Genomic DNA, 13,088 nt, shown 5'->3' on the forward strand with positions numbered 1-13,088 from the left:
TAGGGCATTGAAAACACTTCCTGCGGCTGAAAGAAGCCCCAAGGAGCTTGTCCCATTCCCAGCGTGCAGCTCAGCAAGAGGCCCGGCCTTCTCTGTCGCGTCTCTCTCGCCTGTTGTAATTCTGTCTGCCTCTCTCCGACTCTGCCTGTCTCCCCCTTTCTGTCTGAGCCCCTCCGCACTCTTGCTCCTTTTGCCTGAGTCACAGCCCCTTGGTCTCTGTGCCCCCCAAGCATCTGTCTCTGTGGCCCTGTCCTTCTCTCCTGACGCCATCCCCTTTCCCGGTGCCTTCCCTCTACTTCGGGAAGGCTCAGGCAGGGAAACAGCACTGGAGACTCTCGAGGCTCTCCCCTGCGCCTTACCGAGCCTGCCGGCCAGGAGGGCCGCGGGTCGGCAGCCCGAGGGTGGCCTGCGGCCAACGGAGGGCGGAGCCCACTGGGGCGGGATTGGCTCTAGGTCCACCTCATAAAGCCAGGGGCGAGGGGCGCGCAGCGCTCTGGAGAAGCCGTGGAGGGGCAGTGTGGTCTGACAGTCCCCGCAGGCTCAGCTGCAGCCCTGCGGAGACATGCCCCGCAGCCCTCGGCCCGCGCCGAGTTGGGCACTGCTGCTGCGGTTGCTGGCGCTGCTGCAGCCGCCGGGGCTGGGAGAGGCGTGCAGCTGCGCCCCCGCGCACCCCCAGCAGCACGTCTGCCACTCGGCGCTCGGTGAGTCTGGGGGAGCCCTCGAGGGCCCCAGCAGTGGGTAGGGGTGTGTTGAGTCGAGGTGGGGCCGCGCGGCGGACCTGGAGTCTCGAGGGAAGGGGTGGAGCTCAAATCCCGCCCTAGTTGCCTCCTGCTGCGGCCGGTGGGTTGGGCCGGGCCGGCGCCATAGCAACCCTGCGAGCGCAGGGACCCGCTGACTTGCCAGAGAATAAAAGACAGTGTAGGGCTTTCCAGGTGGCGCAGTAGTAAAGAACCCAGTTGCCAATGCAGGAGACTCAAGAGACAACGGTTCGGTCCCTGGGTCGGGAAGATCCCCGGGAGAAGGGCATGGCAACCCAGTCCAATATTCTTGCCTAGGAAATCCCACGGACAGAGGAGCCTGGCGGGGTACAGTCTATGGGGTTGCAAAGAGTCAGCGACAACTGAGAGAATGAGCGCAGAGATCCCCTCTCCCCTGCCTACTGCAGTTATGGGATGTCACTGAACAACAAGTCTCTGGAACTCTCCAGGGGTTATATTCTGGTTAGGGGGGTTGGGCTTTCATGATAAACGGCCCTCTGTATCCAAGCCTATAACTGAGGTTGTCACCACGGCCCCACCCAACACACACCCTTTACCCTTTCTCTTTGCCTGGAATGCCCTCCCTCAAAAACCCTTAACTTCCTGGCAAACTCCTATTCATCCTTCAGAACCAGGGGGTCTCCTCTTCTCTGAAGGCTTCCTGACTCCTGGTGCCATGACAGCATCTCCAACATCTCTGTGCTCCTACTGTGCTGTGCTGTTGGTCTTTGTAAGAGTGTTCTCCACTAAAACAAGAGTTCTGCAGGGTGGGGGCCCTGTCCTAATCGTGCCTGTGGGCCTAGGACCCAGTGTTATACCAGGCACGGGGGAAGAACTTCATAAACAGGTTTTGATTAATACCTGAACAACAAAGAGATGAACTACCTCTGTGCACAGTCAGGATATTTATTAATTCAATAAACATTTGCCAACATCAGCTCAGTCGGGCTCTCTCTGAGGTCCTGGGCTACAGCAGTGAATGACTACACACTGACTGCCCTCCCGTGCGCCTCTGCCCTGCCTGTCTCCACCCCACTGTACTCTGGGCTGTGGAGAACTCGACTCCCCAGACCAGCGGGAAGAGTGGAGAGACTCGAGAACCGGGTAGGCCCAAGGGGTTCGGAACTTCCAGGAATTGCAGAGGAGCATCCCTCACATGCAGCATCTTCCTCGTTATCCACTGAGACCTAAACCCAGAAGCCCCTGCAGAATTCCCCAGGGGGCCACAGGTCACCCAGATCCCAGGAGGATCGCTCCCACAGGCTGCTGAGGGTCCCCTCTTTTCTCCTCCTGTGCAGCTATCCGGGCCAAGATCTCCAGTGAGAAGGTAGTTCCTGCCAGCGCAGACCCTGCTGACCCTCAAAAAATGATCCGGTATGAAATCAAACAGATAAAGGTACATGGGGGCAGGACAGGGCGTCACCCCCCTGTGGTCTGGGAGGGGTGGGGCTGCGGGGCTGGTGGTGAGGGCGGCCTGGCTCAGTGATGCCAGGGGTACAGAGACCGAAGTAGAGTGGGTGACATGTAGGGGACAGGCCCTGGGAGCCGCAGGACAGCGCAGCACAGGCCCTGTGTGCCTGTGCGTGGGGCTGCTGGAGGAGCCCCCCTTCTCACTGGAATGAACCAGGGCTTAAATATTTCTAGGGAGACGGGCGCCAGTTGTGCCATCTGTGTGCAGCGAGTCCGGGAAAAAGTTTTTCCTGTTAAGATATAAAGTACATTCACTGACTCAATACTGCTTTCCTAATTGCCTTTCAGATGTTCAAAGGGTTTGAGAAGGTCAACGACATTCAGTATATTTATACGCCTTTTGATTCCTCCCTCTGTGGGGTGAAGCTAGAAGCTAACAGCCAGAAGCAGTATCTCCTGACTGGTAAGTTAAAGACCAGCCGCGGCCCTATGAGTCTCTGCCCTAGGAAGGCAGGCAAGGAGGAGCCAGGCTGACCTTGGGCAGCAAGCTGAGCCAGGTGGCGTTTTCTTGGGCACAAACAGCTGCGTTACTAAGAGGCAGCCTGAGTTGGGAGAAGCCTTGGTAACCTCCCTGTCAGTGCCACTGCCTTCCTAGTTCACAGGCTGCTGTCCCAGCCTAGGGCAGCTGGTTCCGTTTCCAAACAGCTTTAAGTGATGTAAGATTACTGGTGTGTGCATTTCGACCCCCACAGACTGTAACCCGCCAGGCTCCTCTGTCCATGGGATTTCCCAGGCCAGGATACTGGAACGGGTTGCCATTTCCTCCTTCAGGGGATCTTCCTGATCCAGGGGTCGAGCCCACGTCTCTTGCATCTTCTGCATTGGCAGGCGGATTCTTTACCACTGAGCGATCTGGGAAGCCTAAGGTTTTTTGTATCTTGAGCCAAATTCTGCCGCTCTGAAACTGCCCCTGGTGGGTTCAGCTCTGCCCTCTGTGCCAGGATGACCCTTCAGAGGCCTGAGGACAATAGATACATGCATTCTAGCTCCAGGTTCTGCTGGCCGTGGTCCCCAGACCCCTGCCGGTCCTGCCCACTTTCAGTGGGATAGAGTCTGTCCCCGTCCCTCCCCAGTGCTGGACCCTGAACCAGGGACCACACTGCAGGGAAGGTCTTAGTCACACAGAATAAAGGAGGATTGTGCATCCGCAACCTTACCCCCACATATACACAACATACACATAATACTCACTGTAGCCTACGATAGCATCAGCTTTAGGCAGCCATGATGGGTCATACTCTTGGTTCGTGACTGACTCACACCCAGGGCCTTATTCTGGAAGTGCAGAAAAGCACAGGCCCTAATAGCAGCCTTGATTCTAATATGATTCTGTGTCCAAGACCTTGGGCCCAGGCAGATCTCCTCATACTGCACTGACTGGGATAGAATAGTTAAAGGACCTCACAAGAACCTAATCCGTAACTGAATGAATGCAATACTGAATTATTTTGTTGTTCAGAGAAGGCGTCTGTGTGGTTGCAGACAGGGAAGCCTCACTGTGTAAAGTGAACGTAAAAGTGCAGTCGCTCAGTCGTGTCTGACTCTGTGCGACCCCATGGACTGTAGCCGCCAGGGTCCTCTGTCCATGGGATTCTCCAGGCAAGAACACTGGAGTAGGTAGCCATTTCCTTCTCCAGGGGTCTTCCCAACCCAGGGACTAAACCCTGGTCTCCCACATTGCAGGCAGATTCTTCACCATCTGAGCCTCTAGGGAAGCCTTCATTGTGTAAGTGGGATCTAAATTTTCCCTATTTAGAAAGAAGGCCAGGAAAAGAAAAACACAGCAGGTGGGGAGAACAGCAGGAGGAATTCCACTCTCTGTCCATCCCTTCAGCAATGAGTGACCACCTCCTCACTGCCTGCCCTGGGGCAGGCAAGTGGAGATGCACTAAACATGCCGCAGGCCTCAAAGAGCTCCCTCACAGTTCAAATTTCTAAGAAGTCTCAGGTGTTGGAGGCCATGCAGGTGGGGGCCCCCCAGCTCTGAGGATGTGGAACTGTGCTAATCCGGGCACCTCTGGATGGGACAGCAGGGGCAGAACAGGCCCCTGGGACCTCCAGGTCCCAGGACTAGCTGATGGGGCCACCTCCTTCCTGAGCACCTGCCCTCTGCTAGGGGCTGTAGGGCGTCGGGGACGCAGACACGTGCTGTCTGCCTCAGGGAGGTCAAGTCCACCCAAAGGTGGGGTTAAATGACAAAGCACAGGCGTACTGAAAATTCATCTGTGGCGCCCATGGTCTGCAGCAGAAGATGCAGCCCTTCTGCCCAATACCCACTGTGATCTGACCCAGCTGACCTCCCCAGCCTTGCCTCCTGACACTACTCAGTGGCTGTCTCCAGCCCCTCATTTTCCCTGGAACTTAAACTGCTTGCAGTTGCAGAAAGTATTCTGCAGGGCTGTGCCCATCTGTCCCAGGGTCCAGAAGTCCTTCCCCAACTTGTCTGGCAGCTGAACTCCTACCCATCCTTTCGACGCCCAACACAAGCATCATCTTAAGACACCCTTCTTGCCCCCACCCCTTCCACAGACAGAGCTAAGTGTTTCCTTTCTTCTTATACCACATCCTGTATAGAATCATACAACAGTACCATTTTCTACTTGTTTGTCAACCTTGAATATTCACGGGAAGGACTGATGCTGAAGCTGATGCTCCACTGCCTTGGCCACCTGACGCAAAGAGCCGACTCACTGGAAAAGACCCTGATGCTGGGAAAGGTTGAGGGCAGGAGGAGAATGGAAGGGGATGACAGAGGATGAGGTGGTTGGATGGCATCACCAACTCAATGGACTTCAGTTTGAGCAAACCCCGGGAGATAGTGAAGGACAGGGAAGCCTGGTGTGCTGCAGTCCATGGAGTCGCAAAGAACTGGACACAACTGAGCAACTGAACAACAGCAATTTGTCTTCCCTACTAGTTTTTAGCTCTTTTGGGGCGGAAGTCCTGTCCTGTTTATTTCCTGTATTCCTGGTACCAGGCCATGGTACTTGCTCAGCCAGTAAGTGACTGAATGACTGAAGTTCTAAGAGAGGTAAGGGCTCGCATGGCCAGGGATGGCTCTGCGGACGAGGTGGTACGAAAAAGGGCATTTGGAAAATAGGAAAGAGTGTGATATGTAGAGAAGGGGAAGGGGAGGGGCTCACTAAGATATCACTGGAGCAGGAGAAAGGCTGGAAAAAGTGGAAAAGGAAGAGGGACCTACTATGTATCGAACATCTTTTGTGGGTCCACAACTGTGCTAAGAACTTCAGACACATTCTCTCATTTAATCTTGACAATAACCTTATTGTTCTCATCTTTCATCTAAGAACTTACATGGCTTTCTTATGGTCACACACTGGTAAATGATAGAAAAGAAGGGATTTCCGCCAAGATTCTGACTTAAAGCCCACATCCCTCTGTCTGCACCATGCTAATGGAAAGGCCTTTGCGCTACAACTCTCCCTCATACAAACATCATCCGGTAATGGCTTTGATATAAAGACAGTAGAGGTTTTTCTTGCTCCCTCACTGAGTCCCATGTCACCAGTTCCACCACAAGATACTGAGGAGGTTGTGATTCTGGACTCCTTCAAGAACTCCTGGAGCTCCACAAGCAGACTCCTCATGTCGGCTCTCCTCTATCTCCCCTTTAAGGTCAGATCCTCAATGATGGGAAAGTCTTTGTCCATCTGTGCAACTACATCGAGCCCTGGGAGAACCTGTCCTTTCTGCAGAGAGAAAGTTTGAATCACCACTACCATCTGAACTGTGGCTGCCAAGTAAGGGCTGTCCATTTCCAAGGTCTCCGGGGATGGGGGAAGGGCCGTGCAGCCTCACCCTTCGTGTACTCCTTCCTTCCTGTGCACGTGATCTATTCACTTGCTGTACTATACTTGAGATTTGTGATGGATCAGGCATCGTTCAAAGCTGAGGGTGGGAAAGCAACAAGGCCCGCAGTCCCTGATCTCAAAGTACTTGCCTTCTGGCTGAGAAGGCAGCCGTCATATAAGACAGACTGGGAAAATACACTACCACTTAAAGAGAGGCTACTCTTTTTGTCAGGACCTGTAAGGGTTAATTTATGTAAGATATTTAGTCTTTAAAAAACATTTGTGAAGAGTTAAGATTTCCATTTTATGGGGAAGGAATTCATGCTGTAGGAAGTGGAGTGACTTGCTTGGGTCAGTGGTAGAGTGAGGGCCTTCGGGCCTTTGGGGAGGCAATACTGCATGTGGAGAGTACAGAGGAGAGAGAGCTAAGGGAGAAGTCTGGAGACTTGAAGGGCCTTATAAGCCGGGGGCATCTGAGCTAGGCTGTGAGAACACGCAGGCGTCTGAAAGGCAAGGATAGAAAACGGACGCCCTACTCACTTGGATGTTGTGTGGCTATGGCTCTAGATCACCACCTGCTACACGGTGCCCTGCACCATCTCAGCTCCCAACGAGTGCCTCTGGACAGACTGGCTACTGGAACGGAAGCTCTACGGGTACCAGGCCCAGCATTATGTCTGCGTGAAGCATGCTGATGGTGTCTGTAGCTGGTACCAGGGACGCTTGCCCCTCAGGAAGGAGTTTGTTGACGTCATCCAGCCCTAGGACGGATCGCCACAACCCTTTGAGAGTCCCAAAGACCAAGTCCTTTTCCTTCCTGGCAGGGCGCTGGCTGTCCCCACCTGCTTCATGGATGCCAGACAAGGGGAAGTACCAGGTGGACGGTGTGGCCAGCATGAGGGCAGGGACGGGGCATGTGGCAGCTTGTGTTCAGGACCGCAGTCCAGAACACGTCGGGCCAAGGGCTAGGGGAAGTAGCAGGACTTTTCTCTCCCACGCTCGGCCCTTCATCCCGGCCTCTGAACCTTCTAGTTGAGCTGGTCTTTGTTACTGATTCTGGCTTAGTTTCTTTTTTCAAAGCTAGGACTATTCCTTTTTCTCCCCAGATAAATGTGTTTTCTTTTTATCTCAACTGATCTGACAGGGGAGAAATGATGACTGTTATGAGATGGGGTGGCCTTGTGAGATATAAGACCAGAAGGTGGGTGACAGTATCATAAACAGGCTGATTTGGAGAAATGAAAAGAACAACATCCTCTGGCTGTGTTTCATCTAACTCCTCCTGTCTCAACTCATTCTGATCCTCTGATATACTTTCATCTGTTTAGAGGAGTGACAAAGGGGGACAAGGAGTCATTCAATGTGAAGCCTACAATGTAATCCCCTCTATACCATTCTTGGCACAGGGCCTGGCCCAGTTAGCAAGACAAGAATAGACTTGGGTATTGTCTCTCCAGCTTAACTATACTTAATGTCCTCAACTGCTGTCCAAAAGGCTTCTCCTCTGTCTCCTTTAGAAAGTCCTTCTCTACTAGATTACTAATGTTTTCATTACTACTTCAAAATCTTTTTTAAGCTTAAAAAAAAAAAAAAAAGCCTTTCTCTTATAGAGTTGAAATTCCCCCTTAGCTTTTGAAGCCTCACAGAGATCTTAGAGGTCGGGGTGTCCTCTCTTGAGGGCACATTTTAGGCTAGAGGACAGGAGAAAAAGAACACAAGGGCCCTTGAGGGAAAGGATCGTGGGTGAGGAATATACTTTGCAAGTGTTACAGTTCTTCAAGTGGTCAGCCTGCTAGATGCTACAGCAGGACAAAGCCAGCTTCCAGAGCCCCCAGCCCCCAGCCTTCTGCTCAGCCCTCTCTTGGACGCCCTGAAATCTACAAGCACAGCCCCTGAGGGTTCCTCTGCCTCTGCAAGCCTTCCTGACTTGTCCTGAAAGGGAAAGCCCTGATGACGGTCTTAAGGATTTATCAGGGACAAGGGCTTAAAGTTCCAGGGCCTCTCCTGGGGAAGCTCTGGCAAAGATGGAGAAGGTAGTTCTTTCCAAGGCCCCAAGGTTCTATACGGCTTGCTGATAAGCTGCGGCATGCACAAAACACCAGAAGAAGGTTCCACAGATATGGTGCAAACGGAGATTCCTTCTGGAGATCTCTATCCTGGAGCACAAGACTTGGAAAGCTAAGGCAAAGAGTTTCCACTGGTGGGTTAAGTAGGATTATCCACTGACCACACAGGCCTGGGGCAGAATGTGGGGCCAGAGAAGAAGAAGGGGGATAAAACATTAGAGGCAGCCTCCGTACCAACCACCTATCCCATCGATCTGCTCCTACTGCCATCCTGGGATGGCCTCAGAGAAGGCAGAGTGAAACCCTTGTCTTATCTGAACTTTGAGGAAGTGTCTGGTGAGTAATATCGGGAACGATAGCTTATATCTGGGGAGCACTCCACACTCTTCACAGACTATTTGCTTAAAGAATCTCACTGAAATCATGCAAGTGCCATATTAGCTATCCTGGCCAGGAATCGTTAAGCCCACTCGCCTTTCGGATTGGGATGCTGAAACGTGGTGAGGGAATATAACCGTCTGTGACTTGTGGCTAGAACTGCAAGCAGCAGGATCTTCTGACTGTTGATCCATCTAGGTTGTTACTCTCAAGTTTTGATAAAATGCCCCTGTTTCTGCTCTTTCCTATACTGTCTCCAAGTTTTGGAGACAGAGGGCTGTCAGCTAAAACCCAGCCACTATGGCCTCACAAAGCAGGTTTGCAGTTCAACCTCAATAGAGTCTCTGTGGTTGAGAGGCTGAGGCCCTCCTCAGAGGCCCACAGCCAGCACACGGCTAAGCTGAGAGTGCACGCAGCAGAGACTGACGCCTGTTCTCAGTCACCTACCATTTCTTTGTGGTTGGGGTAGTAAGTCTGCTCAATGAGCGGGAACTTTTCTCCTCCCAGTGTCTTGTAGATGGCCACCAGCTGGGCAAACTGCAAAAGAGAAGCGAAAGGTTTCAGTTTACCCAGACAGCTTCTGGAACAGACAAAGTGGCAATCCATTGAACATCTGAGCATTTATTGAGCATCTGCTCCACTGAGGGCTTTGTGCAAAGTGCTCTGAGGATATAACAGAGGTGTCCCACCCTCTACTCTCCAGGAACATATGCTTCTGTTGGGGAAGGGAGAGAGTGAGCTAGTATTCATTCAGTGCCTACTCAGTGTTAATGATATTTCATTTAATCCTCATATCAAACTGATGAGCTAGTGTCTTTATCATCTTCATATTCCATATGAGGCTCAGGAAGGGTAGGTGACTGCCTAAAGCCACTGTGCTGCAAAAAAAAGGACAGCTGGGGTTGAAATTTGGGTCTCTATAACTCTAAACACCATCATCTCTAGAGATGGAAAGTGATGAGCTGGATGGGGGAACAAGGGGCCCAATCTTGGAAATTTAAATACCAAGGAAAAGAAAGGGAGGATGGAATCATGGAATGTAGCAAACACAGACCCTGTCTTCTGGACTTACTGCTCATCTAAGATCTGAATTCATTGGACCCTTTACCTGTGAGAAGCCAGAACAGCTCCAGGGAAAAGGGGTGAAGTGCACATACTTAAATGTCAGGGTCTGCCTCTGGCAAACATGTAGCGTCCCTGGTGTCCCCTGCCCACCCCCCTACTTTATAAGTGGAGAAACTGAGGCCCAGAGAGGTTGCTTGCTCAAGGTCACACCGTAGTTGAGCCAGACTCATAGCCAGACCCCTTTAGTTCTAACCCGTAACTCTTCCTTCTCCTTCATGTAGCTGCCTTTCAGACTCTAAAGAGACCATGGTCTTCCCACAGGAAACGTTCCAGTTCAGTCCGTTCACACTCATTCCCCACCTCCACACACACCCACCCCAGACCACTGGCAGCAGGAGTGATCCAGCGTCTTCTCTCTAGTGCTACTGGGTTCACGCTCTAAGCCATTTATACCTGGAAATGCTGGAAGGAAGAGTTGCCAGATCAAACCGACCTTCTGTTTACTAAAGAAGGGAAAGATAGAACATTTTTCAAAAGCCCAGTTCCTGTTTTCAGCCTGTGATGTTAGCACGTGTGTTGGTACAGGGAGACAATAAAAGCCAGAACTGGGTTGTTAGACAACCAGAGTCTTCTGATTCTTCTTCGTCTGCCTTGAACTTGCTAGGTGTCCTTGGGCAAACGATGTCGCCTCTCCAGGCCTCATTTTCTTCATATATAAAATAGACAACTGAATTTGGTCAGTTCTTCAAACTTTTTAACCACACCAAAAAAAAAAATTTTTTTTCATTATATTCCTCCTAAACTCCATGATGAGACTGCTGTTTAGTGATCATTGGCTGTGGTCCTTTTGTGAGTAGAGATAGAATCTGTTATTTTTGAAATTCTGAGAAACACTGGAGTTTCTGGGTCACTTTCCTCAGTGACACGCAGTTGGTGGTTCCAGAGCTCCAAGGCCTCCTCCAGGGCTGCAAGTATGATTGATGGACCCCCAAGGCCCTAAGATTTTATTATTGGAAGAGACTTCAGAGAGTCTCTAGACCAGACATCTCATCTTACAGATGAGGAGACCAAGGCCAGAGAAGCACAGGGGAGCACAGGCTCCCATGTCGCGCTTGGAGTTGGGGCTGTGCTGGAACAGGGCCCAGCTCCCTTCCTGCCCAGTGTGCCCTTCACTGTACCCTGCCGTCCCTGCTGGTGTTCTCTGCTTCCTCCACATTCTCTGACTGTCAAGACCACCCCTCAGACCTTTCCTGCATTCTCCAATTCCCTCCACTACCTCACCTTTAGGTCCTGGCTGGCCACTTGGAATGACTGGACTCTTGCTTGTGTCTGGATACCTGCCTGAGCTCCCGAGGCCCTCCAGCCTCCCCAGCCAGCTGATGCCAGTTCTGCCTCACAACCTCTGTCCTGCTGCAGCCCACGCCCTGGCACAACACCAAGGCATGTGGGGCCTTATCTTCCCAGTATGTGGGAGAGTTACACAGACACCACGCTGATGCCAAGAAGGCCTCCGGCGGGCTCCCAGAGTCCTGGCACAGTCAAGACTAAGATGGTAGCTGGTTCCCATGCACTAAGCTCGGTCCCTGGGAGCTCACGCTACCCTCCTCCACCTTCTGTAGTCCCTTCTGCTCAGAGCACTAGGCTTGGCATCTAACCCCTGCCTCCTTGGAAACTCAGCCTCAGTCACAAGCACACAGTCATCAATTAAACAAAAGAAATATCTGATAAGGGTTATTTCCTCTCCACATAGACAAAAGAATGCATTTGGAGCTGGGGGTGGGTATTGGCAATGAATAGGAAGATAATGCTCAACATAACCATTTATCCAATGTATGAGGAAAGATTTCTCAGATGAAATGGGATTTCAAGATGTCTGAATTTAATGTTGCCCTTATCCCTCCTGGAAATAAAATGCTTCAATTCAACTCTTGTGTATTTGCCTCTAAAAAAACCCCACACAGAGTGACAGGTTTTCAGATAAACCTGCAGCAATATGGCAGGCGGCACTCTTGCTCTCCCTGGAATGCTACTTTCACTGATAGGTCTTCTGCTGTCAAACTCCCCGTGTGCCTGCCCTGGGCACTCTGTGAAATAGCGGATGTGCTCAGAGACAAGGTGGGGCCTTCCCAACATGGCTGAGGCCTCTCCTCACGCCAGGAGCAGCCACAGTAGAGAAATTTAGGAAACACACACCAAAGTCATCGTCTCAGAGGGAGGCCCCCTTCACAGTCACCAGATTTGTTCATCCCCATGAACAGGCAAAGAACAATATAAAAAATGCCATTAGTGTGGCAGCTGCTTAGTGAAAATGAAGGGAGAACTTGGTGTGTGGCCAGGGAGCCCTGCTGTTCCCCTGCGATGCCAGCGGCAATGTGCTGGGACTGTGAACGGGTGAGAATGTGAACCCTCACCAGATCCCAGATCCCAGGAGGGGCAAAGCCCCAGCCCAGGCTCTCTGACCCGCCCCTCCCTGGCTGCAGGCACAGTTCTGGAACATGCAGCATGGAATAAGTTTCTTTCAGATCTCCAGCACTGGGGGCTGTCACACCAGGCAGACAGACTGGTGGCAAGTACTGTGATTACTCCTTGTTTCATGCTCATGCTCAGTCGCTCAGTGGTGTCTGACTCTTTGTGACCCCGTGGACTGTTACCCACCAGGCACCTCTGTCCACGGGATTTTCCAGTCAAGGATACTGGGGTGTGTTGCCATTTCCTTCTCTAGGGGATCTTTCCAACCCAGGGATCAAACCTTCATCTCCTGCATTGGCAGGCAGATTCTTTATCACTGAGCCACTGGGGAAGTCTCCACTCCTAGTTTACAAAGAAATCATGGCACAGAGTGGTTTAGTCAGGAGGCTGATTAGTGAGATCACCCAGAGAAAAAGCTGATGATAGCAGAACCACCCTGTGTGGCTATGAGGGAGCCAAATTCAGGCAAGTATTGAAGGGACTAGGGAGGAGAGGGCTAGGGCATGAGTGAAGGCCGTGTGACTAAGGGGAAACTTGTTGAAGGCCTCATATGCGCTCTCCTGTGATCAGCAACCCATTCAAATCACACAGCTCCCACGGCTGGTTTCTGCAGAAACCAGAACTCCAAGTCCTCAGGCCAGACAGAGGGAAAGGCTGAACAAGGGGCCACTACAGCAGCTCCCAGATCTCTCGACTCCTCGCTCACGGGTCTTCCTCTCACACTGTCAGGTCTCCCTGGCTTCCAAGGAAATAGGAAGACTGAGTTCTGGTGTAAGAGCAGAGGCGATGGGTCCTTTTGGTTAAAAAAGAAAAAAAAAAACAAACACTCCCACTCTAGCTCCCTGAGTGGGAGAAGCTTGGGGTCTGGGAACTCCACAATCAGCCACCAGTGCCATGACCCTTGGCAAGCCAGTGTGTGAGAGCTGAAATAACCCTTGAAAAACAAGAAGAGACGGATGTGGCTAGGGGCAGCTGTTTCCTTCTGAGAGGAGCAGCCTGGAGCGGCAGAGTTCTAGGAGCTGGATCCCTCGGCGGTCGGAGGGGAGGCTGGGGCAGCCTAGAACCATCTC

The 13,088-nt window shown here is 51.9% G+C and overlaps 2 protein-coding genes across 5 annotated transcripts in view; one reads left to right on the forward strand and one right to left on the reverse strand.

Annotated features, from left to right (window-relative positions):
• SYN2 (synapsin II) overlaps window positions 1–13,088 on the reverse strand; it is a 163,715-nt gene that overhangs the window by 33,356 nt on the left and 117,271 nt on the right. The window contains exon 5 of the mRNA XM_055413563.2: window positions 8,932–9,021. Within this exon, the coding sequence (XP_055269538.2) occupies window positions 8,932–9,021 (90 nt within the window). The remainder of the gene's footprint in view (window positions 1–8,931; window positions 9,022–13,088) is intronic.
• TIMP4 (TIMP metallopeptidase inhibitor 4) lies at window positions 6–11,520 on the forward strand. Of its 4 annotated transcripts, none has more exons than XM_055413566.2 (5): window positions 17–701; window positions 2,057–2,154; window positions 2,517–2,631; window positions 5,865–5,989; window positions 10,837–11,520. In XM_055413566.2, the coding sequence occupies exons 1-5, from the start codon at window positions 563–565 to the stop codon at window positions 10,858–10,860; spliced, it is 501 nt and encodes a 166-aa protein (XP_055269541.1). In that variant the 5' UTR covers window positions 17–562; the 3' UTR covers window positions 10,861–11,520. The 4 variants fall into 4 exon arrangements, with proteins under 4 accessions (XP_055269540.1, XP_055269541.1, XP_055269539.1 ...); XM_055413564.2 differs by having other exon boundaries at window positions 22–701; window positions 6,608–11,515; XM_055413567.2 differs by having other exon boundaries at window positions 640–701; window positions 2,057–2,132; window positions 6,608–11,514.

This window comes from Moschus berezovskii, chromosome 24 (genome assembly GCF_049115385.1).
Source record: "Moschus berezovskii isolate FMDL1 chromosome 24, NW_MosBer_1.0, whole genome shotgun sequence".
In the NCBI taxonomy this organism is placed as follows: Eukaryota; Metazoa; Chordata; class Mammalia; order Artiodactyla; family Moschidae; genus Moschus; species Moschus berezovskii.

Coding starts and splice junctions, on each gene's coding strand:
- TIMP4 (XM_055413564.2), top strand. CDS start 563: ATGCCCCGCAGCCCTCGGCCCGCGCCGAGTTGGGCACTGCTGCTGCGG. Junction 2,155..2,516: donor ATGAAATCAAACAGATAAAG/GTACATGGGGGC, acceptor ATTGCCTTTCAG/ATGTTCAAAGGGTTTGAGAA. Junction 5,990..6,607: donor ATCTGAACTGTGGCTGCCAA/GTAAGGGCTGTC, acceptor CTATGGCTCTAG/ATCACCACCTGCTACACGGT.